The sequence below is a fragment of the Drosophila navojoa genome, chromosome 3, assembly GCF_054131105.1.
Source record: "Drosophila navojoa isolate 15081-1374.11 chromosome 3, UAZ_NAV_1.0, whole genome shotgun sequence".
Taxonomy (NCBI): domain Eukaryota; kingdom Metazoa; phylum Arthropoda; class Insecta; order Diptera; family Drosophilidae; genus Drosophila; species Drosophila navojoa.
The window spans coordinates 15,540,593-15,567,367 of NC_142891.1; the positions used below are offsets into that span (position 1 = coordinate 15,540,593).

General features: G+C 38.9%; 6 protein-coding genes across 16 annotated transcripts; 5 read left to right on the forward strand and 1 right to left on the reverse strand.

Annotated features, from left to right (window-relative positions):
• Positions 1-3,384: 3,384 nt before the first annotated feature.
• Positions 3,385-9,146, forward strand: Lip2 (Lipase 2). 2 transcript variants are annotated; one of them, XM_030383268.2, is made up of 6 exons: positions 3,385-3,499; positions 3,566-3,743; positions 3,798-4,045; positions 4,122-4,271; positions 7,961-8,089; positions 8,163-9,146. In XM_030383268.2, the coding sequence occupies exons 1-6, from the start codon at positions 3,392-3,394 to the stop codon at positions 8,571-8,573; spliced, it is 1,224 nt and encodes a 407-aa protein (XP_030239128.1). In that variant the 5' UTR covers positions 3,385-3,391; the 3' UTR covers positions 8,574-9,146. The 2 variants fall into 2 exon arrangements, with proteins under 2 accessions (XP_030239128.1, XP_089113918.1); XM_089257792.1 differs by lacking the exon at positions 4,122-4,271.
• On the reverse strand, positions 5,521-6,850 carry LOC108657718 (aminomethyltransferase, mitochondrial). The gene is made up of 2 exons (XM_018110373.3): positions 6,348-6,850; positions 5,521-6,292 (listed from the first exon to the last, which is right to left on the reverse strand). The coding sequence occupies exons 1-2, from the start codon at positions 6,822-6,824 to the stop codon at positions 5,534-5,536; spliced, it is 1,236 nt and encodes a 411-aa protein (XP_017965862.2). The 5' UTR covers positions 6,825-6,850; the 3' UTR covers positions 5,521-5,533.
• A 1,997-nt stretch (positions 9,147-11,143) lies between the features above and the next one.
• Positions 11,144-13,503, forward strand: Lip1 (Lipase 1). Its single transcript, XM_030383389.2, has 5 exons — positions 11,144-11,514; positions 11,585-11,762; positions 11,825-12,180; positions 12,735-12,872; positions 12,937-13,503. The coding sequence occupies exons 1-5, from the start codon at positions 11,323-11,325 to the stop codon at positions 13,405-13,407; spliced, it is 1,335 nt and encodes a 444-aa protein (XP_030239249.1). The 5' UTR covers positions 11,144-11,322; the 3' UTR covers positions 13,408-13,503.
• A 2,058-nt stretch (positions 13,504-15,561) lies between these two features.
• LOC108658421 (uncharacterized) lies at positions 15,562-16,942 on the forward strand. Of its 5 annotated transcripts, none has more exons than XM_089257139.1 (2): positions 15,562-16,419; positions 16,450-16,942. In XM_089257139.1, exons 1-2 carry the CDS (start codon positions 15,606-15,608, stop codon positions 16,818-16,820), a joined length of 1,185 nt encoding a protein of 394 aa, XP_089113265.1. In that variant the 5' UTR covers positions 15,562-15,605; the 3' UTR covers positions 16,821-16,942. The 5 variants fall into 5 exon arrangements, with proteins under 5 accessions (XP_089113265.1, XP_089113267.1, XP_089113268.1 ...); XM_089257141.1 differs by having other exon boundaries at positions 15,562-16,251; positions 16,405-16,942; XM_089257142.1 differs by having other exon boundaries at positions 15,562-16,233; positions 16,405-16,942.
• A 7,431-nt stretch (positions 16,943-24,373) lies between these two features.
• Positions 24,374-25,009, forward strand: LOC149091773 (uncharacterized). Its single transcript, XM_089257969.1, has one exon. The coding sequence runs from the start codon at positions 24,504-24,506 to the stop codon at positions 24,915-24,917; it is 414 nt and encodes a 137-aa protein (XP_089114095.1). The 5' UTR covers positions 24,374-24,503; the 3' UTR covers positions 24,918-25,009.
• A 1,094-nt stretch (positions 25,010-26,103) lies between these two features.
• Positions 26,104-26,580, forward strand: LOC115562263 (uncharacterized). Of its 6 annotated transcripts, none has more exons than XM_089257973.1 (3): positions 26,104-26,208; positions 26,251-26,299; positions 26,333-26,580. In XM_089257973.1, the coding sequence occupies exons 1-3, from the start codon at positions 26,104-26,106 to the stop codon at positions 26,491-26,493; spliced, it is 315 nt and encodes a 104-aa protein (XP_089114099.1). In that variant the 3' UTR covers positions 26,494-26,580. The 6 variants fall into 6 exon arrangements, with proteins under 6 accessions (XP_089114099.1, XP_089114100.1, XP_089114096.1 ...); XM_089257974.1 differs by having other exon boundaries at positions 26,251-26,284; XM_089257970.1 differs by having other exon boundaries at positions 26,104-26,299.
• Positions 26,581-26,775: the final 195 nt, after the last annotated feature.

The window sequence follows — 26,775 nt, forward strand, 5'->3', positions numbered from 1 at the left end:
CCACAACAAGTAGTCGACTTGCCGTGCAATTGAGTTGAAAGACAAACAAAGCGTGAGCTTTGCATGCCTACCTCTAGCCAGCCGAAGGCCCAGGGCCCGGGACCCGGGGGCGCTTAACAGGGATTGTTGTCTTTGTCTGCTGCTGCGGGGTTGCTGTGTGGCCACAATAAACGCGATTCATTCACTCACTTCTGCGTTTTCATTCACTCACTCAGTCAGTTCGTCAATTACATTGATTTCGTGCATTTGGTGCTCGAGCTTTATTTGCATTTTTGCCAGTCAAGTTTCCCATTGTATACCCTGTAGGGGGGCACAACGACTTTACTTCAATAGTTATTTTTCTATTTTTCTGATTTATCTGAGATGCTTTATACTATATATAGACTTGTAAATATATTCTACAGATTAAATATTTATTTATTTATAATAAGAAATTTGATTCATGTTTGACTCAGCAAAAATGATTGTAAAACGCGTATACTTAATATTTCTGAATTTTATATAAATTATATTTATATATAAATGTATATGTATGTATATATATTTTTTATTTATCAATGCTTGAATTAAATTAATATAAATGATTTTGAATTATTTTTTCTTTATTAAAAAAATATATATACATAATTTTATTTATTTTTATTTTTTATTTTTATTATTTAATTTAGCTTTACCTGTGTCACACATATTATTAAACTGATTAAGATGCCTCCACAGGGTATCTCAACGATTAAGCACTCTCAGTTATCCTTAGCTGACTTGTTATTTTTTGTCACCCACGCGGCGGAAACGGAAACGACGCCAGCGCCATCGCCATTGTCAGCGGTGACAACTCTGACAGGCAGAAGCTTGGCACATTTTGATTTCGCTGTCTGTCTGTTTGTCTCTTATTTAATAACACAAAGTGTTCTTTCTCATTTCACTTGATACTCGCTTTTGACTACCTTTTATTATTATTTTTCAACTGTCTTCCGTCTACTGTCTACTGTCTTCTGTCTTCTTCAATAACAACAGCGCATGCCACTGATTGACTTTGCCTCTGCACCATTTTCATTATTATTATGTTTTTATTATTTCATGTGGCTTGAGCTCCTGCTTTTTGTTACTTCCTTCTCTGAGCTTGTTTACTTCTATTTTATTTACTTTGACGAAATGTTTTTCCTATCGCAATTGTTGTTGCCATTGTCGTCGACTAACCTTTGCACAGCTATTGACATTACGCGCGGGCGTCAATCAAATACCAAACAACAACATTAATAATAAATTTAAAAAAAATTACAGATCTTGTGCGATTTTTATTTTGTTGGCTTTCATGTTTTATGATGCGTTAAAAATATCATTAGTATGAGCAGTTAACAGAAATCGATAAATAATGTCTTGTAGATGTAAATTTTGTATATAATACAACAATACAGATACAGATACAGATACAGATACAGATACAGATACAGATACAGATACAGATACAGATACAGATACAGATACAGATACAGATACAGATACAGATACAGATACAGATACAGATACAGATACAGATACAGATACAGATACAGATACAGATACAGATACAGATACAGATACAGATACAGATACAGATACAGATACAGATACAGATACAGATACAGATACAGATACAGATACAGATACAGATACAGATACAGATACAGATACAGATACAGATACAGATACAGATACAGATACAGATACAGATACAGATACAGATACAGATACAGATACAGATACAGATACAGATACAGATACAGATACAGATACAGATACAGATACAGATACAGATACAGATACAGATACAGATACAGATACAGATACAGATACAGATACAGATACAGATACAGATACAGATACAGATACAGATACAGATACAGATACAGATACAGATACATTTCTTTTGTTTTAAAGTAATTAAAAAGTAAGAATTCCGAATTGAATTCAAATTAAATAAAGCTTAAATCAAATATATTAAATTATGCCGCCGTTCACATAATGTGCACGGAAACGTTTTACAATTAAGCCCTGCTCGTTGAGCCTATCGTACACGGAGTTATGGCCGTACTCCCCACTCCTGCTCGGGCCATAAAGTGGGCGGCAGGAATATGAAAATCAACACAGACACGAGGCACTCGGAGCCGGTTGCCAATTGCAATTGCATATTTACTTATCGCCAGGAAGATAACAATTGACTGGGCTCAACCACAACAACAGCAAAAAATGGGTAAAGGAATTAAAAAATCCCTGTGAACTTTATTAAAATTATGAAAAGCCCAATAAAAGGAATGAAAACCAGAGACAGAAAACGAAAAAGCTGCTGCGCGCCAAAAGCAAACGCCAAATTAAATGGAATGCAAAAGAGAGAGAGAATGGTTAAGGTGGCAACAGAGCTGACTGTAGCAACAAAGGACACGCACAAAAGGGTCCTTGCGGCAGCATATGCCCGACTGGAGCAGGAGCAGGGCAGTGGCTGGCTCCTGCGCATGCAACTGAATATAAAAGTGCAGTCGATTAACGGAAGCAACGCGATTCCGACTCGCCATTGCCCGCCGCATCTGTGCCTGGCCAGGCGCGTGGGCGTGGTCGTGGTCGTGTCCTGTCTGGGCGGCATATGCATTTTTATTAAATTTAATAAAGCTGCAATTAAACAATTTACTTTTGTTGCATTTGTCGCGCCAGCAGACGAAATCTGAAATAAATTTCATTGTGGTGCACGCAAGAAAAAAGAAGGAAATAAATATATTAGCAAAATGTGTAACGGCTGAGGGATACTTTGTTTAATTTATTGTTTATTTTTATTTTTTTTAATTATATCTTATAAAGAGTTGCATTTATAAGCAATTCTTGTTGCCAAATTAATTTTAAAATATTTACTCAAGCTAAATATTTACTAACAAATATACTTTTTTCATTTATCTACAGCGAGTATTTAAATATGTAAATTGATAAAGTGCAGAGTGTGGAGGGGGTGGGGCGCATTCGAGTGGAATAAAAAGAGTTGTCAGCAGTTAAAATGCCAAGCGGGGGAAACACACTCAACAACAGACTAGCAAATGATATAATTACACTGTACAACAGGTATTTAGAACTGAGGCAACAAAACGTGAGCTTAACGAACTGAAATGATAGGCTAACAGTAATCGCAATAAGCATCGTTTAAATATGTATTTATATTATCATAAAACTAATTTAACAATAAAGAGTATCTGCTCTGCTTATTTTATGCTTCATTCACAAAGTAATTTCTCAAAATAACTCATCCGATTTCCGTCGCCCTGTGTGCGTGTGTGTGTTTGGGGCTTGGTGGAGCGCAAAGATGATCAACTAGTGGGCAATTAGGCAAAGCGTTTGACAAAGGTCGAGCAGCCCAGTCTGGGCTCGTACAATGTGTGAATTGGACAGATTTACCGGCTGCAGCATCGTTGGGGTCGCCGTGCTCATTGCCATTGGCCTGAGCTGGGCGCAGATGGAGGAGCGCAAAAAGTGGACGACGGTAGGTGGGGCCGATGTGGGGGCATGCTTGAGCCCGGACTGAGTGCTGTACATCTGATGCTTGCAGCTTGACTGGTTGCAGCAGCTGAACTACAGCCACGAGCTGCACAATGTGACCAGCGGCGATGGCTACCAGCTGCAGCTGCAGCGCTTGCCGCGCCTGGGGGCGCGACCCGTGCTGCTGGTGCACGGATTGATGGGCTCCTCGCTCGGCTGGCTGTGCCTGGGGCCGGCCAAGAGTCTGGGTAAGCAGCTGAGCTCGATCTATTCACATTTATCTCAATGCATCTGTGCCGCAGCCTTTCAGCTGCATCAGCGCAACTACGACGTGTGGCTGGCCAATCTGCGCGGCTCCTCGCCATATGGCAGACAGCACGTCGAGCTGACCGATGTCATGGCCGATTTCTGGCGCTATAGCTTCCACGAGCACGGCGCCTACGATTTGCCCGCCATAATTGACCACATTGTGGCGCTTACGCAGCGCGAGGCAGCCGAACAGCTAAACGAGACGCGGGCGCATCAAGTGCTCCTAATTGGACACTCACAGGTGAGTATCCTCCATCACTCCTCCATCCGTCTGTGAGGGCAAGCAGTGAAACGATGTTGATTCATGTTTGCTTCAGGCTTTCAATGCCTTCCTCGTGCTCTGCGCCCTCCAGCCGCGCTTCAATCAGCACATCCAGCTAATGCAGGGGCTGGCGCCTTTGGCCCGGCTGCATCGACAGGTGCGCTTCGATGCCGCCCACGTGCGCGCCATAATGAAGTTTGTCAAGGTAATTACCATTTTAGCAGCGTGCCGGCTAATTGCATGGCATGAGAAACACATAAGGGGCTTGTTTTGTTTTTGGTTTTTTTTTTCATGTTGGAGAGATGCTAAATTAGAAAGCTACTTGGAGGGAATTGACTTAGATTCTAAATTCCAGTGCCTCTGGTAATTTATACATACACATACATACATACATACATATGGATATATGTAGCAACACACCTTTGCTTAACAAAATACATACATGTATAACTTAATTTAATATTTTTATCAAATTGTAGGTAGAATTTGAGTTAATGAGTCTTTACGTTTTTCTTTAAAACAATTATTGCTCAGCTGTATGTATGTCAGTACGTATGCGTGCATGTATGTATTTATGTATGCGTTACAAGCTTCGAAAAGCACTCAATAAGACTGCACACTCCTTAAACAGAGCCATAGCTCATCAATGCCTGTAAATATGTACATACATACATACACACATACGTGTGTCTGTTACTCGCTCTCTGAGAGCTGAAGCTGAGAGAGCGACCGACTGCAACGGTTCTATAATGAGTTCGTTCGCTATCGGCTTTGCCCGATCGTTTGTTTGGCTGAGCTAAATGCAGAAAAATGTGTGTTTGTGTATGTATTGGTATGTAAGCAAGTGTTGAGTGTCAAAACAAGGCGCTTAGCAGAAAAGTAAAACGAAACGAAACTAAGTCCCTTGTATAGAGAGAGAGAGAGACAGAGCGAGAGGGTACGCTTTTTTTGGTTACTGTAGCGAATAGAGCGTAAAGCTTAAGACGATCAACTGTTATTTGCAAGCTTCTGACAAAATTCAAGCTTATGCATATACATATATAATTGTATGTGTGCCTATGTGTGTATGTTTAATGTACATGTATGTACATATTTGTGTATTAATATTAGACCCAATCATAAACTCGCAAATTTATTAAGCCGAGTTCCGAACTGGAGTTAGCATGAATAAAAAATCAGCTACAAATCAGCTAAATAATCAGCTAGAAACAATTTTTCTTGGAATGTACAAATATTTGCACATCGGCATGCTCAAAAATATGTGCTTATTTATGTATGTATTATATATATAATTACTGGGTCTGTCACGCCTCTTCATAAAACATTATACCTTAATTGACCTTTTGGAATGGTTTCCGTTATATGATAACTAAAAAAGTGGCATGAATTCGATATATCCTTAGCTTGTTAATTTAAGACTTTCCCCAATAAATCTCTGTCTATGAGATTTGGAATGACCAATTCAGTTTATTGCTTGGGCTTATTGTAGTAGTTGGCTTTAACGAATGGCATTCGCGTTACTTCCGCCTCGTAGAATTTGTCGCGCACCTTCAGCTCCAGTTTGGTGCCGGGCTGCTTCAGCTGCTCCGCCACGTAGCCCATGGCAATGTTACGTCCGGTGCTGGGGCTGGGACAGCCGCTGGTCACGCGACCCACTTGCTGGCCGTCGCTGAAGATGGCCACGCCTGCGCGAGCTGGTGGCGCTTTGACGCCCAGCATTTGGAGGCCAATGCGACGACGCTGCACTCCCTCCTTCAGCTGCTGTAGAATGGGCTGGGCGCCGGGGAAGTCGGCGGTGGTGCGTCGGCGCTTGGCCACCAGCCAGGCCAGCGCTGCCTCCACGGGCGTGATCTGTGCATCGATGTCGTTGCCATAGAGACAGAGGCCGGCCTCCAGCCGCAGCGAGTCCCGGGCGCCCAGGCCAGCCAGCTTCAGTTCTCCGGCAGCCAGCAGCGCCTCGGTCAGTGCCTCCACCTGCGAAGACGGCACCGAAATCTCGACTCCATCCTCGCCCGTATACCCGCAACGACTGATGCGTACGTTGCTGATGCCAGCCAGCTCAAAGATTCCGGATCGCATAAAGTAGAGCTGTTCCAGTACCTTGGGCTGGGGCAGCAGCTTCGCCAGTTGCTGGGCCACCTGTGGGCCCTGAACTGCAATCACAGATTGATCCGCCGGACTCAAGAACTCAATGGACACATCTTTACCCTCAGACTTGAAGCGAGACTGCAAAAACTATTGTGAATATAAAGGCTTCAGCAAGGGAAAAATTTAGTCTTACCACAGCTGAGCTCATGATTTCCTGATCCTGTTGCTTCATGGCCGCATTGGAGACCACATAGAGCTCCTGCTCGCTCACTTTGTTCACAATCAGATCGTCGAGAATGCCGCCTTGCTCATTGGTGAACACAGTCAGGCTGCCGCTGCCGCCGGGCATCTGCAGTATGTCCGCGGTGCAGACGCTCTCCAGGCACGCAGCGGCATCCTTGCCCCGCACATACGTCTGCAGCATGTGCGAGACGTCGAATATGGAGCCGACGCGCCGTGTGTGCAGGTGCGAGGCAATGATGCTCTGGTCCGAGTACTGCACGGGCAGCGCATAGCCGCCAAAGTTCACGATCTTGCCGCCCTTGCGCACATGGAAATCGTAGAGGGCTGTGCGCTCGCCCGCTGAGCTGGACGAGGCGTGGCGCACCCTCGGCCAGCCGAGAGGGAAGATCTTGTGCGTCTGCAGTCTGCTGCTGCTTAGCTTGAACATGTTGGCGAGACTGAAGAGCGGGCCTCGTCCATGTGTGGTTCGTGTGCGTCCATCACTTGATAAGCCACTTGACACCGCCTGACATCAGGGAGAGCAAAGTGGGCAGACCTAGAGACAGAGCAGCAGAAGCAATAAAGGAATAATGTGTACACGCTGAGCTATATATACGATGAGCTGTGATTAGAGCTGAGGTTCAAAAATACCTGATAACCCCCCACAGAGAGAGAGAAAGAGGGATAGAGCACTCAGATTGTATATAATCAGCTGTGATTAGCTGAGAGCATTGAGAGAGTGTTTCTAGATAGCAAAAAAAAAAAAGAGCGGAAAAGAGAGAAAGGGAGAGAGAGAGAGAGAGAGAAAGAATATATTTATGCCTACATTAACATATTTAAATGCTTAAGAGTATTTTTAAACAAAATGGAAAAGAAGAGAGAGATTTATAGATTTATCAACTATTATTATTAATATTATTTTTTGCTAATTGTACATATTATTATTAAATTGCTAGGATAGAATTTTTTCTAACATTTTCCGAAAATGTTAAGTTCTAACAAATTTTTTTTTTTTAAGTTTTATTAAGAAATATTTATGCACATACATATTCTTTGTGTGGTTTATACAACTTTTATTTTTGGCTGTTGTTATTTATTGTATATTTTCTTATAATGTTTTTAACATAGATTTATATTTCAATTTTTGTTTTTATATCTTAGTATTAACTTTAAGAACGTTACTTATTTTTAATGTTATTAAAAATATACAATTATTCCAAATCCAAATTATTGTGTTGTTAATATAGAATCTTCAGCATTATTTAATATTAATATTTTGCATGATTTTTATTTTGTTTGTGTTTTTAAATTTACGTATACCAAATATTAAGATAAAGTAAAATGCATAAAATAAAAAAAGTTTAGCTATATAATTAATTATATAATAAATAATAAATATAATTAAAAATATGTAAGCTGCTATAAGTTCCTTCAAAGCTGTGATGAATTAAATTCAATATTAAAATTTAAATACATAGTTTCTGTCGCCTTGATTGATTAACGATTAAGGCACATTCTCAAAAGTTTTCATAAATGAATTTAACTTAAAGCACTCTTAATATTCCCACTTTCCTTTCAATGCAGAAGCGAGAAAAGGCCAACAAATTTGAATTATTTCCACCCGGCGAGCTACGTAAATTATGCAGCAAAAAGCGAGAGATTTGTGAATATTATACGAAACACTTGGCGGGCAGCGCGCAAAGCAATAAAAGGGTATAAACAACAATACATTTACATAAATTTATATAGATGTAACATTTATAATCATAGCCATAATCCATTACAGCTGCTGGAGATCTTCAGCTATGAGCACCTGCTCCAAGGTGGTTCGGCGCGCGAGCTGCGACACCTGCAACAGATTTGGAAATCGGGCGATTTTATATCCTACGACTACGGACCCATTGAGAATATGCGGATCTATCAGAGTGTCGAGGCGACCAGCTATAATCTCAGCCAGATCAGCGTGCCCATCATCCTGTACTTTGGCGAAACGGATGCGATTGCCACGCCCGAGGGCGTGCACGGCATCTATGCCCGCATGCTGAGCTCAGTGCGCGGCGTGCGACGCATTGCATCCTCGAAGTTCAATCACTTTGATTTCCTAGTCTCGAGCGATGTGAAGACGCTGGTCAATGACAAGCTGATCGAGGCAATGGAAAAGTTTTTCGAAGGCAAATTACCATACATAATCGAATGAGAGTGGGAGAGAGCAACGGGTAGAGTGGAGTGAGGGAGGGAGGGAGGCAGGCATCAGTTGTTCGTGGTGCTAAGTAATTGGGCTCCCCGAGCTGTCATCAAAGGCGCCCATTGAGGCTCATTAAAAGCGCGAGCCAAAGCGAAATGTGTTTTATTTGCTCTGGCAACGAGCCAAACGGCCAAATGGCAATTATGTAATCGGTTCGCTGTTGGCCAAGCCATAAAAAAATCAAATAAAAAACTGAATACTAAGCCAACAACAACCACAGCAACAACAACAAAATGTGACAAATTGCTGTCTGGGCCCAACACTTTTACTTTCTTTTGATTGCCCACTCAAAAGGCAAACGGACAAAAATGTTTTTTGTTTCTTCTGTTGTCTTTGTTGTTTTTTGTTTCTTTTTTCGATTTTGTTTTTTTAGCAGCCGCCTAAGTATTTGACCCACAATAGACGACGCGGAAGCAACGGCCACAATAGAGGCTTAGCCAAAAAAAGGTTATTAAGCCAATTCGCTTGATATTTGGCCAAAAACATGAAAAGGCAAACAAGGCGGAAAAAAAATGTTGGCGAAACAGATACGCTAACTACTTTTAAATTTCAATAATTTTAAAACATTTTCTTTTTAAAAGCATAAATAAATTAAATTACAGGTTTAATTAATGAAGACTACAATATTTTAAGTATTATTTTTATTAATTATTAACTAACCCAATTAATTTGATTATAAAAATAACAATTAAAAAATACAGTTAGTTTTTAGAGCATAACTAACTTAATTTTTGTGTGCTCTGAGTATAAATAATAAAAGTTAAAAATACAATAAAATATAAAACGAGATGTTTGTTTTAAAAATTTTAAATTTTTTGAAAGATCATTCAATTTATGAATTGAACATATATCTATAAATAATAATTATAATTAAAATATATTTTTATTGTATTTCATTAAGTATATATATGAAAGTGTATATTTAAATATTTGAAAAGTAAGTTAAAAATGTGAGATACCCGTTTTCAGTGACCAGAGTGCCAATATATTCAAAATTAATAAAGGTGCAGAGTTTATTTTTTTAGTTAAAAAAAAAACACACTTTCACATAATTTAAAAATTAAAAAAAAAAAAAATAATGAAAAACGAAAGATTTGAACATTTACAATTTAATTTTTATGCCGAATAAAAATAATTACTTTCTAATGCAAAATATAGTTTTTGACAGTTAAGTCTAATATATCATATTTTACTTGTTGAGGAATAAACAACAAATGTATTAATTTTTGAATATTTAGTTAAATAATTTTTGCACCTATTAAATTTGTTTTTCAAAAAGTAGTTAATATAAGTATAAGAATTATTTTCAATTATTTTGCATTTGCCGCGCTGCTTCTTATTTGTTTTTTTGTTCATAAAATTGAGCTGGAAAAGTTTTTCTTTGATTTGGTGCGTTGACATATTTCGTTTGCTATTGCCAAACGAAGGCAAAGGTAATCAGTTCATTTCGACCTAGATGAAAGCTGGCACAGTTTCAAAATATAAAACACGCCCAGCGAAGCTCTACTGTAGTTGCATTTTGATTGTAATTCTTTATCGATAACAACACTCAACGCATCTCAATTTGTTTTTGTTTTTGTTTTCTCGTTTGCCTTCTCTCTTTTCGCACTTGCCGTCTCTTTTACCTTAATTAGCTGTCAGAAAGCATATCATATAAAAGTTACAAAATTTACAACAAGAGAAGCGAGAGAGAGAGAGAGAGAAAGAGAGAGAGAGAGTGAGAGAGTGAGGGAGGGGAATATGGAAACATTCAAATACTCTATAGTTTATTTGGTTTATGTAAATGTAGTTGTTCACATATGTGTCGGTTTAGTTATTTATGAATTATAATATTTATTTAAAATTAATATGCAAATTAATGTAGATTTAATTTATATTCATATATTCATGAGATTATTACGAACATAGATATGATATTTATTAATATATGCATCAGATTCAATATATTTATATTCAACTCTTTTTCTGTTTTGTTTATGTTTACATATTTATGTTTATATGAAATTCATTATTATATGCTTAAAAGTTTGTTAAAGAGAAAATATTAAGCAATTATTTTTATTTAAATGTCAATTCTTTATAGGTTTTTTTTTTTTTTTTTAATTTAACACTCTTTTATTGATATTATTTTGGTATTTTTCTTACATGTACTATAGTTTTTAGTTAAAAAATAAAGATATTGTTGTCATTATTGTTTGCTGTATTGTCTTGCTGTGGTATATATAATTAATTAACTTACTAATCTCTTAGGCACTTAATCTTATTTAATCAGAAGATAATTTTTTCACTCTTGTTCACTAATTTGAATCAAAGTCAGCTTCAATCGGCACTAAATTACAGGGTATATTTTAAAATCAAAGAGGTAAAACCAAACAAAATCAAAAACACGTCATAACGCATTTTGTTATTATCATTGTTGTCGTTGTTGTTGTCGTTGTTGTTGTCAATGCTTTGATTGTTGTTGTTGGCGATCGAAAGTTTTTTCGGCATTCTTTGTAAACGCGTCGCCGGATTTTTGGTTTCAGTTTCAGTTTCAGTTTCAGTTGAGGCCGCGACGCGCAGCGCTCAAGTTGACCAACAAGTGAAGAGCCCAAGCAAACAAAGTATACAAAAAACACAGAAAATATACGAAATTGAAAGACCCAATTTCTCTTTATGCTGATCGGTTCAATTGGAGTGAAGGTACGATTCATCCATCATAATGCAACGTCGCTTATTGCTGGCACTCGGCTTGTGTTTGCTGATTGGCAGAGCGCAGGCGCAGCTGATTGGCGGCGAGGAGGACGACGAGGAGGAGGAAGAGGAGGAGGAGGAGGAGGAGAGTGTCGAGGATGAGACGCCCGAAGAGAAATTACAGCGCAAAAACATCAAGCAGGACTCCAACCTAACTGTGGTACGAAGATTAATGACCCGAGCCAACTCGCCCATCAACTGCAACGACAATTTACACATTTCATCAACAGGATAAATTAATTGCCAAATACGGCTACCAGGCGGAAGTGCATCATGTGACCACAGAGGACGGCTACATTCTAACAATGCATCGCATACGGAAATCGGGCGCCCAGCCCTTTCTGCTGCAGCACGGACTCGTCGACAGCTCGGCGGGCTTCGTTGTGATGGGCCCCAATGTGAGTCTGGGTGAGTGTCGCCACGATGATTAATGAATGATGGCCATGTGATGACGGCTACTTTCGCTCCAGGCTACTTGCTGGCCGACCACAACTATGACGTTTGGCTGGGCAATGCGCGCGGCAATCGCTACTCGAGAAACCACACCACACTCGATCCGGATGCCTCAAAGTTCTGGGACTTCAGCTGGCACGAAATAGGCATGTATGATCTGCCGGCCATGATCGATTATGTGCTCAAGGTAACCGGCTACAAGAAGCTGCAATATGCCGGACACTCCCAGGGCTGCACGGCTTTCTTTGTCATGTGCTCGATGCGACCGGCCTACAACGAGAAGGTCATCTCCATGCAGGCCATGGCGCCGGCTGTCTATGCCAAAGAGACCGAAGATCATCCCTATATACGTGCCATCAGCTTGTATTTCAATGTGAGTATTTGACAGAGATCATATATAATAGCAGAGATATAAATATACGTAGATAGCAGTGGTAAAAATCTGTAAATGAGATCTCTTTAGTAAGCTGGTCTTGTGATCCAAACGTCTTGATGAGCGCTTAGAGGGAGGCATATGTCAGACCAGTACCATACGAGTTAATAGCTAAGAATTCTCCAAGATTTCTCTTATCAAAGAGCCATCTGAGGGTATTCTGGGATTCGTCGAATAATGGCAAATATGTTTTGATTTGTTTATTATATTACACATATATTCCATATACATATTACTTATATTTCGAATATTCCATATATTTATATATTACTAATATTCCTTACACATATTTCGAATATTTATTACATTCCCTGCTTTCCCCACATTTCTTATATTTCATATAATTCCTAAATACTCTTCACATATCTTATATTCTATACATCATACTATTCCTTCCCTATATTCCCTATATGCCCTTATGATCATTATATTTCATACACTCTTTATATCCCGTACGCTCCTAATATTCTCCCCGTACCCTCCTCATTACCCAGACCCTGGTAGGCAGCTCCATCACCGAAATGTTCAATGGGGAATTTCGCTTTCTCTGCCGCATGACCGAAGAGACGGAGCGACTTTGCATCGAGGCTGTCTTTGGCATTGTGGGACGCAATTGGAACGAGTTCAACAGGGTAAGCTCGAGTGGTAGTTGTTTGGCCAATTTCCTGGCACCTCAAGTGTTTTTTGTCATTTTAGAAAATGTTTCCCGTTGTTTTGGGCCACTATCCGGCAGGCGTGGCCGCCAAGCAGGTCAAGCACTTTATACAAATCATCAAGAGCGGCAGATTCGCACCGTACAGCTACAGTTCGAACAAGAACATGGCATTGTATAGGGACCACTTGCCGCCGCGCTACAATCTGAGTCTGGTGACGGTGCCGACTTTTGTTTATTATTCAAGCAACGATTTGCTGTGTCATCCGCACGACGTGGAGTCCATGTGCGAGGACCTGGGCAATGTGACTGGCAAGTATTTGGTGCCGCTCAAGGAGTTCAACCACATGGACTTCCTCTGGGCTGTGGATGTGCGCCGGCTGCTCTACGACCGCATGCTGCAAGTGCTGGGCAAGCAGCCGTTGCCAACGGCCCAGCCGCCGGCCAGGGATGTGGAGGGCGAGGTCAAGGGCCTGAGGGTACGAGGGCGTGCAATTGGGCTACATGCGAAATGATGTTCAGTTCGTTCGTCCAGCAGCATATCTAATATTTATTTATTTATTTTGCCTTTGTTGTGTAGCCTTAAATATGGAATAGATATTTGCATAAAACTGTGCGTTTTTAAATATGCAGCAGCTCCGGCTCGACCGGAAACGGAAGTCAAAAGTTGTTTCTTTCAGCTGACAATGACTTGGCCCACAAAGCTGTAGCAGATTTTCCAAGAAACCAAGCAACGGCAGCAACAGCAACAGCCGTGGAAACAACAAGTACATGCATTTCTAAGCAGATTTCCTTGAGGAAATTTTCTATTTTCTTATGCACATGCCATTTTCTCAACAGCTGCTGCTGCTGCTGCTGCTGCTGCTGCGGTTCGTGCTGCCGTTGTTGTTCAGTGAGTGACTGCTCTCTCGGAGCTGCTTATGCTTTCAGGCCAAGCAACTCTTGACATTTGCATTTCAGTTCACCCGGCCATCCAAAATAAGTGAAAAGCTGTGTTCAAGGCGTGAAAACTGCATTTTCCTCAACACCAAAATGTACTCTGCTGCTGGAATTTAGTTCTCAGTGAATAAAATAAAAATATTCAGTATAAGCTAGAAGTCTATAAGAGATTGCATTCTTTTATGCTCACATAAGTATCAAGCTGAATGGAGATTGGCTATATGGATGACTGCCTGAGAGGATGATAGGATCGTACCTTTTTTCTATTGTTGATCAATGCATTGTCTGTATTGTGAGATATACTTCAGGAATAATAATAAAATAACTATCATAAATTCATTTTCTTTATCGCTCATATTAATATCACATTTATATTCATAATACATCCGTGTTTGATAAATTAATATATGTGTGTTTGGTCAGTGCACAGTCTAAGTCGTGGGATATGGAAAAATCTAACTTCCAGCGTCATTGTCTTATCTAATGTGGTGTTTTCTCATTGTAAAATATGTAGAAAATTAAAAATATATTTGTAAGCGAAAACGAGCAATTCTCATTTCTTTAGTATCAGAAAATCAATCGTAAAGTCTATTTATTACTTTTTATTTACCTGATTAAAATAGCAGCCCCAATAGCTGCTTAATCTCCCTCTAAATACACCTTAGGGTCAGTTACTTTCATAATCATCCAGCAGTACTAAGTGCCGTTAAATTCGTATTCTAATCTTGTTTGGCGCAGCTATTTCCGATCTTAATGACGTCGCAGGCTTGATTTATGTAAACAATTTACTATGGGAACAAGAGAGAAAACAAAAATCGAGAATCAACGAATAACGAATGCTCTGAGCGTAGCACATATTAAATGATATATGACGAAAGAATATTTTGAAATTTAAGTGTCGGGAATATCTGAATCATTCTTATGTGCGTATTTTCCAGACTTGTCATTATGCAGTTCGAGGCATTGATGATTATGATCTTAGAGATTGAATTGAGTGTTGAATATATATTACATATTGATTATGGGAATTAAGAATCGATCGATTAATAGAGCAACTGGTATAATAAAATATGTATATTGAAATCTGCAGATATACATATATGATATTGATATATTTTTTTTGATATACATGCATGTATGGATGACCTATAATACAGTATTTTTATTTATTTTTCTAACCATATTATCTACCCAAGCTGTTAAGTAAAAGAGTTTTACTATGAAGTTAATAAAGCCTAGCTCCAATATTCTACAACAAGTTTTTCTTACATTACCAAGAAAATCGATCAGGCTCGATTCTGGCTTATCTGAATTCTGTTTGAAGATCTGTTCGATTGGTCGATGATTACGTTATACTTCGAGAGAATCGCAGACAATGAGGAATATATTATATAAATGATAATAAATGTCTTGTTATTGTTTATGGCTCGATATTATTGATGTTGTCCCTCGTTCTCTCTCACTCACTCTCCTCCTTGCTCTCTCCCTCTGTGTGTGGGTTAATTATCAAAGTTTTGCTCCGTCTGACCCGACATCGATCCCGGTGCTCAGAACGTGACTAGAGTTTTGCATTTGCTTGTTGCTTTGATTATATTTCACTGTATTTGTTTTTATTTTCTTTTCGCTTTGCTTTTGTTTTTATTTTCTTGTTTTTAGTTTTGGGTTTTTTTTTTGCATTTTGTTGTAAATTGTATTTTCGCAATGCCTCGACGTTCTTATAAAAGCTGAGCGTTCTCTAGGAGCCGAAGTCAGTTGGTGTTTGTCAGAAGCTCCGATGAGATTGTTTATAGTGCTCAGTGTTTGCGTTGCGTTGGCCTCCGCTGGCTATGGAGGCGGCGGTGGTGGTGCCTCGTCCACGGCATCCGCGTCGGCTAGCTCCAGCGCCAGTGCGGGCGGCAAATTTGGCGGCGGTGGCGGTGGAGGCGGCGGCTTGGACCTAGGTGGTGCTGGTCTTGGACTGGGACTAGGCGGTGGCCTGGGTCTTGGCGGTGGCAAGCACGGTGGTGCAGGTCTTGGACTGGGTCTGGGAGCTGGAGCTGGAGGTGGTCTATTCGGTGGTGGCGGTGGCGGCTTTGGTGGCGCTGGCGCTGGCGGTGGCGCCTCCTCTTCAGCTGGCTCCAGTGCAAGCGCTGGTGGACACGGAGGCGGTGGACCTGGATTTGGAGCCGGCGGCGGAGGTGCCGGACTAGGAGGAGGCCATGGCGGCAGCGGCGGATTCGGTGGTGGATCTGCTGGAGGTGGCCATGGAGGCGGTGGCTTCGGCAGTGGCGGCTATGGTGGTGGTGGTTTCGCCGGTGGATCAGCAGGAAGCGGTCATGCAGGCGGTGGTGGCCTCGGAGGCGGCGGCTTCGGCAGTGGTGGACATGGCGGCGGTGGTGGTCTCGGAGGAGGCGGTTTCGGCAGTGGCGGCCATGGAGGCGGTGGTTTTGCCGGTGGATCAGCAGGAGCGGGTCATGGAGGCGGTGGTTTCGGTAGTGGCGCCCATGGTGGTGGCCTTGGCGGTGGCCTAGGCGGAGGTGTTGGCCTTGGAGGCGGTGGTTACGCTGGTGGATCAGCAGGCAGCGGCATTGGAGGTGGTGCCCATGGAGGCGGCGGCTTCGGCAGTGGCGGCCATGGAGGCGGAGGACCCGGCTTCGGTGGAGGAATTGGAGGCGGTAGCGCAGGTGCATCAGCTGGTTCCAGCGCCAGTGGAGGCGCCATTGGCGGCGGTCATGGCGGTATTGGCGGTGGTCATGGCGGCCATGGCGGCGGCGGTTTCTCCGGTGGACCATTCGTTGGCGGCGGCCTTGGACTTGGAGGCAAGCACGGTGGCGGCAAGTTTGGCAGCGGCGGCGGCGGCGGCTTCGGTGGTGGCGGCTACGGAGGTGGTGGCTACGGAGGTGGCGGCAAGCACGGAGGAGGCGGCGGTGGCTACGGTGGCGGTAAGAGTGGTGCTAGCTCCTCTGCATCAGCATCTGCCTCAGCCTCTGCAGGTGGCTACGGCCGTTAGTTTAATTAATTTAACTTCCCAATTCGCCAGCCAATTACAAAACAAATGAGTATTTCACAGTAAATAAGAGACCTCAAACGAGATTTTCGAATAAATCAGTTTTTATAAAAAAAAAAACCAAATATTTGTTTTTATTGCTGAAACAGTTAAAAGTTTAATGAGTTGTGATATAATATTTCCATTAATATAAAACTATATTAGAAATCCACGTAGATCTCATATCTATTAAAGATTTGTTATACACATTGCTTAGATCAGATCTCTAATTGTTTAATAAGGTAATTGGAAAACATTTAAGTGCAAAACACATATGCAATCTCTAGCACTTCAAAGGGTATATCATTGCCTAGAACTTGCACTTAGCTCATGCCCGTCTATATAACAATTAGCTGCCAGTTAGGGGCAATTGTGTTAATTATTAAACCCGCTTTATGCAATTTGGCTGAGCCGTATCATTATTTGAGCATTTCGCATTTGCTGGATGGAGAATGTCGCAGTTGCTTGCTTTGTCATACAGAGACGTCTAATTTCATTAGCCGAGCACTCAAAATATTCTGTCGTAAACTTGTGCCAGGTGGCAGCAGACCAAAACTTATCCCCCGACGCCAGGCATTGCGAGCGATAATATTTCATAAGTTTGGCTAAAAGTGAAAAGTTTCCATTACAGTTGGAAAGTCACGTGTTGTCCTTGAAGGAAAGCCGAGTGCTTATGCAAAACGCTTCTCACATGTAACGCGATGCAGACAAAGTTAGAAGGGCAATGCATACACTGAGAGAAATAATAGGGAATATATCAAATTAGAAATTTTTGAATAAATGGAGCAATCAAATAGCAGTTGAATAAAATGAAATTAAATAATTATATATTTTCTTCTTCTTCTCAATGAGTCTGTTTACTTTCCTTTACAATTATTAATCCCATTTTTTTTCTAGTGTATATATTTCTAGTGTTAGCTCTGTCGAAATTTCGTTGGCTGTAATTGAAGTTGGCAAAGTTGAGTCCAAATTAATGGGCCTATTTGAGAGCTGCGCGCGTAGTTTAAGGAGCTGAACACATTGATAACATCGTGGGCCATATAAATCGTGGTAGCGATTGCAGTCTGTGGCATTTAGCAGGCATTTATCATTTGGGGCCAAAGTTAGAGCGCAGATGGGGGCAATTTTACTATTGCAAATTGTTGCGCACAATGCGGCGTCGGCAGCTTCCAGCAACAAATTGAAATCTTAAGCAAACTTTGTGCAGCCTCAAAGTGCAGTTTTATTGCTGAGCGCCAGTCCAGACGGCAGCGCATCCCATTTACAAAGAGATAGAGATAGAGAGAGAGAGAGAGAGAGAGAAGGAGAATTGGCCAGGAGCAGCTGTTGGGTCGGACAGCGTCTGCTGCGAACAGCCATTGGCAATAAACTCAGACCAATTTGCACAAGGACAATGAACCCCTGCGGTGCACTTTACAGCATAAAGCGGAAGTGCACGCGGTGTCTGTCGTTGGGGCAGTGGCAGGAAGACAACAGCAGGAGCCGAACATGAGCTCACCCAGGGCTAGGCCAACAACTCCTGCTGTTCCGCTTGCTGGCGGCTTGCCACATAGTCGACTGCTGCTGCTGCTGCTACCGCTTTGTGTTGCTAGTTGATGCTGTTGCTGTTGCAGTTGCAGTTGCTGTTGCCATTCGCATGATGGCAACAATTGCCGTTGGACTCTGCCTCGTTGTCGAATTGACAATATTGCGTTCCTTTGTTTGCCGCAATTTATGTTAGGTAATAAAATAAATGTAAATACATGTGCGAAATACTTCCTATCCTTGCTAAAGTTTCATTTTTTTTTCTTTTTTAATCCACAAGTTTCGTACATTTGCATTTTTACTGAAACTTTGCTGTCTAACGTGGGTTTGAAATTGTTTCTTTCAGAATATTGCCTTGAAGGTGATCAATGAAGTGTAATCCCATTTGTAGGCGCTGCCTATTGACAGCTGTTGAAGCTTTCGATCGGAATTGAACTTTCAAAATATTTGACAGCTTGAAATCATATAAGAACCTCATTTTTCGGTTGCTGTCAGTATAACTGTGCTGGGAATTTAAATGCTTTCCCATTCATGGCGGCATGGCTTTAGCTTCAAAATTCAATTGGAAATGATATTGTTTCTTAATTATTTTCATTTTATATAGATGTCTTTTTAGAGCACACACAAAGTTAATAAATTGATTCACAAAATAACAAAATCTTAATTGAAAGCTAAAAAGTATGCCCCAATTCAATAATCACTCTTTTCTTTTCTCATTCTCTCTTTCTCTCTCTCTCTCTCTCGTGTCACTCTCTTTCTCTATATGTCTTTCTGTGATCACTTAATATTAAGCTTCTACTACACCAACTAAATTATTTATAAACGTTTAGACAAGTATATCAAGAAACCTTCAGAATACTAGGTATATATCTTACAAACAATTAAAACTTTAAATTATCGTTAAAAAAAATTTTTTATATAATTATTACTTATTATATCAAATATAATTTATGTATAAGTGTAGTCATATTTAATTTATCATATATGTCGTATTTAATATATATTTCATGTATATTTACAACATATTTTCATTACTATATTTAGTACCTATATTTTTAAAATTATTTAAATATTTATTTATGAAAGAGTTTTAATGAATAATATTACTTTCAGTTTTTGTGAATCAAAATATAAATTCGAGTAGTAAATCATTTGCGGAATGCTCTCATAATTATTTTGGCCGCGCCTGAAGGTATGCAACGGGTTTTGAATTGCAATATACGTGTGCTTGATATGGGAATTTTAATTAAAATTAAATAATTCAAAATGTATATCGCATAGCGCATTTGTCGTTTGATGTCGATTTACCCATTAACCGAAACGGTGCATAATTGAAAAGTTCGCCAACTAGGCGGCCAATTCAATTTGGCAACACGTGTGGGAGAGGGGGCGGGAGAGAGATACTCGCAAATGGCAATAACAGTATAAACAGTGAGTGCGGCAAATGCATTTTGGCCCTTAATATTGGCAACGAGTGCAGAGTTTTGCCATTTGCCATGGCAATGCACGGATTTGTGGATATTTTTGGATTTTTCGGCCGCCGTTGTTCAGTTTGCATAATCAACGTGACTCTAGCTAGTTTGGCGCCTGGCGGTTGCCTTGACGGCGATAATGCGATAAAATTACAGCGATAAATTATTTGAATTTGATTGCATTTAATAAGCAAATATTTTCAATTAAGTGCAGTTCATTATGATGTCGTGCGTTTACAAACTATAAATTAACTCTGGCTGCGCTTTAAAATTCATATTTATTAATTATGTGTGCAGCAATTGATATGAATAATATAAACTCTGTGCGTGAATTATATTTGTAATTTCGTAAAATAATACATAATTGGGGCTGGTTTTTGTTGGATAATATTCACAAACATATTGTAAGAAATTTCAAAATATATAAAAAAATTTCAACAATAAAAAAATGCAAGAATAAAAAATTGTAAAACGTATGTATGTACATATACAATATATTAGATTAAGAAATTCATTTTAAAATTTAAGGACAGAACCTTGGGAACGACAGATTTAGCATTTTTTAATTTTACAGCATTCAATTAATCAAAATTCTTTGCTACTCAACGTGTTAAGTAAGATTAGTGACTTTTTTTTTTTTTCGTTAAGTACGTAATGGCATGACTAGTCAGGATTTGCAACTAAAGCTGATTACATTGATGTATGTACATTTGTTCAAGCAAATCTATATAATCAGAAATTATACACCCTTGGGAGCCAAACAATCAACAAAAACTATTTTTGCTAGCGACATAACATATGTATTTCTATAATAATCTGTCCTATACAAAAATAAATTATTATTGATTTACGCAAAATTTTTGAGCCTGTATTAATTACACATGCCAACAGAATTGTTGGCAATTAAAAAAAAGTCGGTTTTCCTCTTTAACAAGAAAATTTAGTTACACGTATTAATTTCTTAAAATGCCATTAAATTTTTTAAAAGGTCTGCTTTTCAATTCTTAAGAAAAAACAAATTTAATAATAATAAAAAGGTTGTTACAAAAAAAAAAATATATATATATATATATTAATAATAGTAAAGTAACAAAAAAAAAAGAAATAAATAAAATAATAAAAATAAATAAATATAACACAATGTATATATATAAAATAAAATTAAGTAAATATACTTTTGGTTTGCTAGTGTTTCGGTTTTCATCTTCTTCATATATCTACTTTATATTCAGTATTTTAAAATGTTTATTATATAATTGTGTTGCCAAACCTTGTTGGCCGGTGTAAGCCATGTTTTTATTGCGCATTAATATGCATAAATTGACTATTAATCTCACAACTAAAAACTAGATTCGATAGCAAGTTTTTACGCACATCGTGCCTAAACCAAAAATTATAAATAATGCAAAATATTTAAAAAAAATACACTTGAGTTAAATATGGAGTGATTAAAATAGACAAACATAATATGCACTTAATTAATTATGCTCATTATTTTTGTCGATTTTTTTTTAAGTATAAGCTAATTTGATCCAAGTAATTAGCAATTTGCTGAATTCATTTATTTTCTATTTTTTGCCATTAACAATAAATCATATAAGCAACTAATAAGTCAACAAAAGCAGCGAGAGAGATACAGGGAGAGAGAGAGAGAGAGAGAGAGAGAGAAACTGCTACACGCTTATATAAATATTAACAATGAAAAAATACTGACATTAATTTGCAAAAATAAATAATGCAAAAAGAAAAGATAGAAGAAGAAATAGATTGAAAAACCGGTTTGCCATTTTGTGTGATATTTTTAAGTGGAGCTGTGACGTGGGCTTTTTTTGTTTGCTTGGGCGCCTTATTGCATGAATAAATAAGTTCAGGTTGTGACAAATTTGAAAGTAGAGAAAAGAAATTGGATAAAGCTTTGATTACATTTTGGGTTAAAGCTGCTTGAATAAACATTTAAATTGAGATCATTTGTTATACCGCTCGATTTTATGGCACAGGTTGGCGATTTGGAAAGGGGCTGGCGGACTTCCCCGAAATTTCGGTGCTAATTTATTGAATTAGTATTGATTTTAACAACCATTTGACCAAATGCAAAAATCACAAAAACTTTTCACCAGTCGGAAAACCCCTGGAACGATGAGTCGCATAGCGTCATATTATCATTAGAACTCAAGACGAGTTCGTTCACGTGTGATCTCTCAAATGACGACATTGAAACTGGTTTCGCCATATATATATGTATATATATATATGTATATGTATAGCAAGAGAGAGAGAGAGTAGACTAGAAAGATGCTGTTTGTTAATTAACAATGGTATATTAAGTATTTTTTTATTAGTATTTAAGTTTAAGTTTGACACATTGCTGTATTCTCTACTTAGATAAGTAACTAAAGAGCCTTTCAAAGGTTAACAACCCTAACAATTGTATACATTTATTTAAGATTTTACTTTCATTTGCAAGACTCTGAGAATAAATTCTCTCCTATAATGTTATTCATCGATACTAATTTGCCAATCAGTTTGACTTTGCTTTCAATATTGTATATGATTATTTATTTATATATTATTCTGCTCATTATTCTTCCATTCCATGTGCCTTGTATACCCCACATCACATCAACTATTGTATATTATTATTATTTTTTGTATTTTCCCTATTTATTAGCACCTACAGCAGCGGCTGTGATTTCAGATCTCTGAAAGTGTTCATCATCATTGTTCTATTTGCATACTACAAATACACACTACCCTATACTATACAGTGTAGGTGCTCAGGTAGTAATAATCCCCGTTACTTGGCTGTGAATGAATCTTTACACACAACTGGTACTAGGTTTTGCTAACACTCATTGTCAACAACTGGAGAGGCATTATAAGCTCAAGTGAAAAGTCGTATCTCATTGATATTTAATTAATAGCTATAATTACACTTAAGCCAAGATTGTATATGATTTGGTGAATAATATTTAAGAGCTAAGTGAGAATGGCTTAAGCCTAGCAGATAGTTGAGTAGAAGTTCTAATAAGAGAATCTTTTATATTTATTTCAACTTTTTTTTACATATACATATATTTATATATTTTTGCTGATATTGATTAGTTTTCTTTATCTTTTATCTATTTAAAAATGTTTGTATTCAAATTTAGTTCTTAATTCAATAAGAGACTGAAAGATTGGTCTAGATCAACCTATCTATTTATTGATTCAGCTGAATATTATTAATATACTTCAAAAGGCTGCAGACGCCCTCTTCTATCTGTCTCATGCATATAAAATAGGCTCTTATGTCCATGATTTACACATTCACAGTTTTTATGGCTTTCAGATTTTGAAAACTTTATATTCGTAAAATAAAATTAAAATCATAACATTAAGGGTATTCACATTTCGAAAAGGTAGTTGTGAAATAGGAATACGTCCGCGAAATGCAAATAAGTCCAAGTCTAGCCCATTGCTAATCTATTATAATTTCTCATTAGTAAGTTGTAGGCCGAATTTGGCGAACAACAAAAATAATACCATAAATCGGCAGATGGCACTGAAGGCTATTAAAACCAAAGCAACGAAATTTTGTTACGAATAAATTTTAAATGAATATTAATATTGTATATATAAATTTTAATATGACTTATTTATTTATTTCTTATTAAATATCAATATAACTGATTAAATTTATATATTAAAAAAAAATACACACATTATTAATATACAAATATATATAATTAGTATTAAATATATCTAAAGAAAAAAAAAATACAAAATCAGGAGCATAATAGAACTTATACTAATCATATAATAAGAATATGTTCAGGTAGGTTCAAGGTTTTGATTATAAACACACCCATCTCAAAGGGTATTAATCAAACATGTTTTATAATTAATTTTTTTTTTTTTAAATTTGTTTTTTGACGCATATGAAATGAACTGAACGCGAGATGATTTTTCTCGAAATTTTATTTGTTTTCTATTTGTGATTTGCTTTGTAACAACGCCATAGAAACCGCTTTGGATATAAAGGCGAATAAACTCTTCAAGATGAACAAGTCTTTGGAGTAGAATTTGCTATACATAGGGAGATAGAGAAAGAGAGAGCCAGAGAGCGAGCAAGCAATATAAAAGTAGTAGGTACGCGGGGAATTCCTCAAACCAGGAAGAGCAAAGCATCATTATTGACCGCGAAACATTATTAATAAGCCACTTGTAAACAAACCTTAGATAAGTGTATTTATCAAGTCAATGCGTAAACAATTCGATGTACATAATTATGTATTTTAATTTGGTTGCTTTCGTGTTGTTGTTTCGTGTTGTTGTTCTGGGATTCACCCGGTCAAGTGACAGACCTCAAAGCCGGCTAGCCAAACGAAACAGATCATGAAGTTGTTTGATGTTGAACACGATGATGATGTCGCTGTCTGTTCATTATGAAGCCAAAAGTTGATAATGAAAAATAAAAGCAAAGAAAACCGGTAAATGGCATGAGATGTCCGAACTCCGTTCGTCAACTCATTTATCACGCACGCACCCAACCGATCGAGGCGGAGTGCGAGTGCTTCGGTCGTCTCGGGCTCACACTTACAGCATATATATTTGGGTGGCTCGGCTGTGGTCCATCAGTCGCACTGTCACCTGCAAAGAAAACGCGAACAATATGAAGACCCTTATTGTACTTGCCCTGCTGATCGCCGCCGCGTCTGCGTTGCCACAATTTGGATTTGGCCCAGGATATGGTGGCCCAGGATTCGGAGGCCGACCTGGATTTGGTGGTCCAGGATACGGTGGATTCGGCGGCGGATATGGTGGATTTGGCGGACGTCCAGGATTTGGTGGTGGATTCGGTCCCGGCTATGGTGGTGGCTTTGGCCGCCCTGGATTTGGTGGATTCGGCGGTGGTCCTGGATTTGGCGGTGCCCCCGGATTCGGTCGTGGCGGCGGTGGTGGCGGTTCAGCCTCCTCGTCAGCATCTGCCAGCTCTTCTGCCTCAGGTGGTGGTCTAGGCGGTGGTTCCTCGTCGGCGTCTGCCTCCTCATCTGCATCTGCTGGAGGCGGTGGCTTCTTTGGTTGAAGCTCCTGAGTTAACTAAATGTTCGCTAAATTAGTTATAAGTTATGTTAAAAAGACTTACAAAATATATAAAACAACAAACTGAAAACCCAATTTCCACGTTTCAGTGTTTCTAGAAAGGCTGTGTATGATTCACAGCAGTAACATAATCCGGGTCGAAAAATAATTCTAATAGTGCCATTGGCGAGTGCTAACATATGTGGCTTAAGGCGCTTAGCTCTATAGGATAATCAAATAGTAATTTAACAGAAAAACATTCTATTTTTGTAAGACATTAACTAAAATTGTTTGGGCTTTATTTCAATCCGTAACTTTAATGCCCCTCTTTTTGCGTTGGCAAAGAATGTGTACAAATATTTCACTCATTCTAATCATTTTAATTAACTCTTTATTTAGTTGAAAAACAAATTTTTTGAACTATCTCTTGGAATACCTTCTCTTCTTTTTAAATACTTCTTGCTATTAATAATAATTAATTAACTATTAATCATATATATATACCCAGCGCATAATGCTTACACCCAATCCAAAATCGATCGAGGATTCTGTTGTAATTTAAAGTCTTCAAAATTAAGGTAAAAATTTTTTATTTATCATTTCCAGTTAATATACTCGATATATATATATACAAAATGCGAATTTCTAGCACTTTTAGACAAATGCGTGGCTGATTTAGTATTTCCCCAATAGCCACGCTTCTAGTGAGCGTATCGTCAATAATCAAGTCTCTGGGAAGGAACATGATTTGTGATTAATCAGAGCAGCTAATGAGCGTATACATATGCAAGTAATTTATGCAAGATAAGACCTACCTTATCTTCTCCATTTAGATATATTTTGCCAGAACTTTGTCTGCTAACGTGGATATTATCTGATTGGCTAATGAAATTATCAGCTGAACTGATCATGATTATGAAGTTCTGCTCTAACGTTAAAAGTGTTGAAAGCTTTGATCAGAATGAAGTCAAATAAAATACAAAATAAAAGTTAATTGGGGCGAGATGCGGCATCTCCACTCGACATTCACTTGCAGCTCAAAACCTACCGATCGAGTCTGAGTTCGAGTGGTTCGATCGCTTGCAACTCACTCACGCAGCGTATAAATTCGGGTGGCTTGGGCTTGCTCTATTAGTTGGAGTGCCCCCTTCAAAGAGTAAACAAGATATCCATCTAGCATTCGGAGCAATATGAAGATCTTCATCGTGCTGGCCCTGTTAATTGCTGCCGCGGCGGCGCTGCCTCAATTTGGATTTGGTGGCCGACCTGGATTTGGTGGCCCAGGATTTGGTGGCCCTGGATTTGGTAAACCTGGATTTGGTGGCCCAGGATTTGGTGGCCCTGGATTTGGTAGACCTGGATTTGGTGGTCCTGGATTTGGTGGTCCTGGATTTGGTGGCCCAGGATTCGGTGGTCGACCTGGATTTGGTGGTCCTGGATTTAATCGCGGTGGTGGCGGCGGCTCAGCCTCTTCGTCAGCCTCGGCCAGCTCTTCTGCCGCAGGTGGTGGTCGTGGCGGTGGTGCTTCGGCATCTGCCTCCGCATCTTCTTCTGCCGCAGGCGGTGGCTTCCGTGGTTAAAGCCATTTCGTCTGTACCAAATGCACCGACACAAAATATTCACTTAGTTGATAAAAAAATCGTAAAATAAAAGATATTTAAAAAGTTGATTATTTATTATGCCCTCGACATTATAAATTATTACCTTAGTTAAAAAAAAAAAAAAAATTATGTAAAGAGAAAAAAAAACAAAAACAAATATAATAAATACTCTACCTAACACTCCAAACTACCGACTGTGATATACCCTGAGATCCGATCAGATCTGTTGTTTCAATCAGTCTAGGCAGATTAATACAAGCT

Coding starts and splice junctions, on each gene's coding strand:
- LOC108658421 (XM_089257138.1), top strand. CDS start 15,606: ATGAGATTGTTTATAGTGCTCAGTGTTTGCGTTGCGTTGGCCTCCGCT.
- LOC108657718 (XM_018110373.3), bottom strand. CDS start 6,824: ATGTTCAAGCTAAGCAGCAGCAGACTGCAGACGCACAAGATCTTCCCT. Junction 6,293..6,347: donor AAATCATGAGCTCAGCTGTG/GTAAGACTAAAT, acceptor TAGTTTTTGCAG/TCTCGCTTCAAGTCTGAGGG.
- Lip1 (XM_030383389.2), top strand. CDS start 11,323: ATGCAACGTCGCTTATTGCTGGCACTCGGCTTGTGTTTGCTGATTGGC. Junction 11,515..11,584: donor AGGACTCCAACCTAACTGTG/GTACGAAGATTA, acceptor TTTCATCAACAG/GATAAATTAATTGCCAAATA. Junction 12,873..12,936: donor ATTGGAACGAGTTCAACAGG/GTAAGCTCGAGT, acceptor TTGTCATTTTAG/AAAATGTTTCCCGTTGTTTT.
- LOC149091773 (XM_089257969.1), top strand. CDS start 24,504: ATGAAGACCCTTATTGTACTTGCCCTGCTGATCGCCGCCGCGTCTGCG.
- Lip2 (XM_030383268.2), top strand. CDS start 3,392: ATGTGTGAATTGGACAGATTTACCGGCTGCAGCATCGTTGGGGTCGCC. Junction 4,046..4,121: donor TCCTAATTGGACACTCACAG/GTGAGTATCCTC, acceptor TGTTTGCTTCAG/GCTTTCAATGCCTTCCTCGT. Junction 8,090..8,162: donor GCGCGCAAAGCAATAAAAGG/GTATAAACAACA, acceptor AATCCATTACAG/CTGCTGGAGATCTTCAGCTA.
- LOC115562263 (XM_030383406.2), top strand. CDS start 26,104: ATGAAGATCTTCATCGTGCTGGCCCTGTTAATTGCTGCCGCGGCGGCG.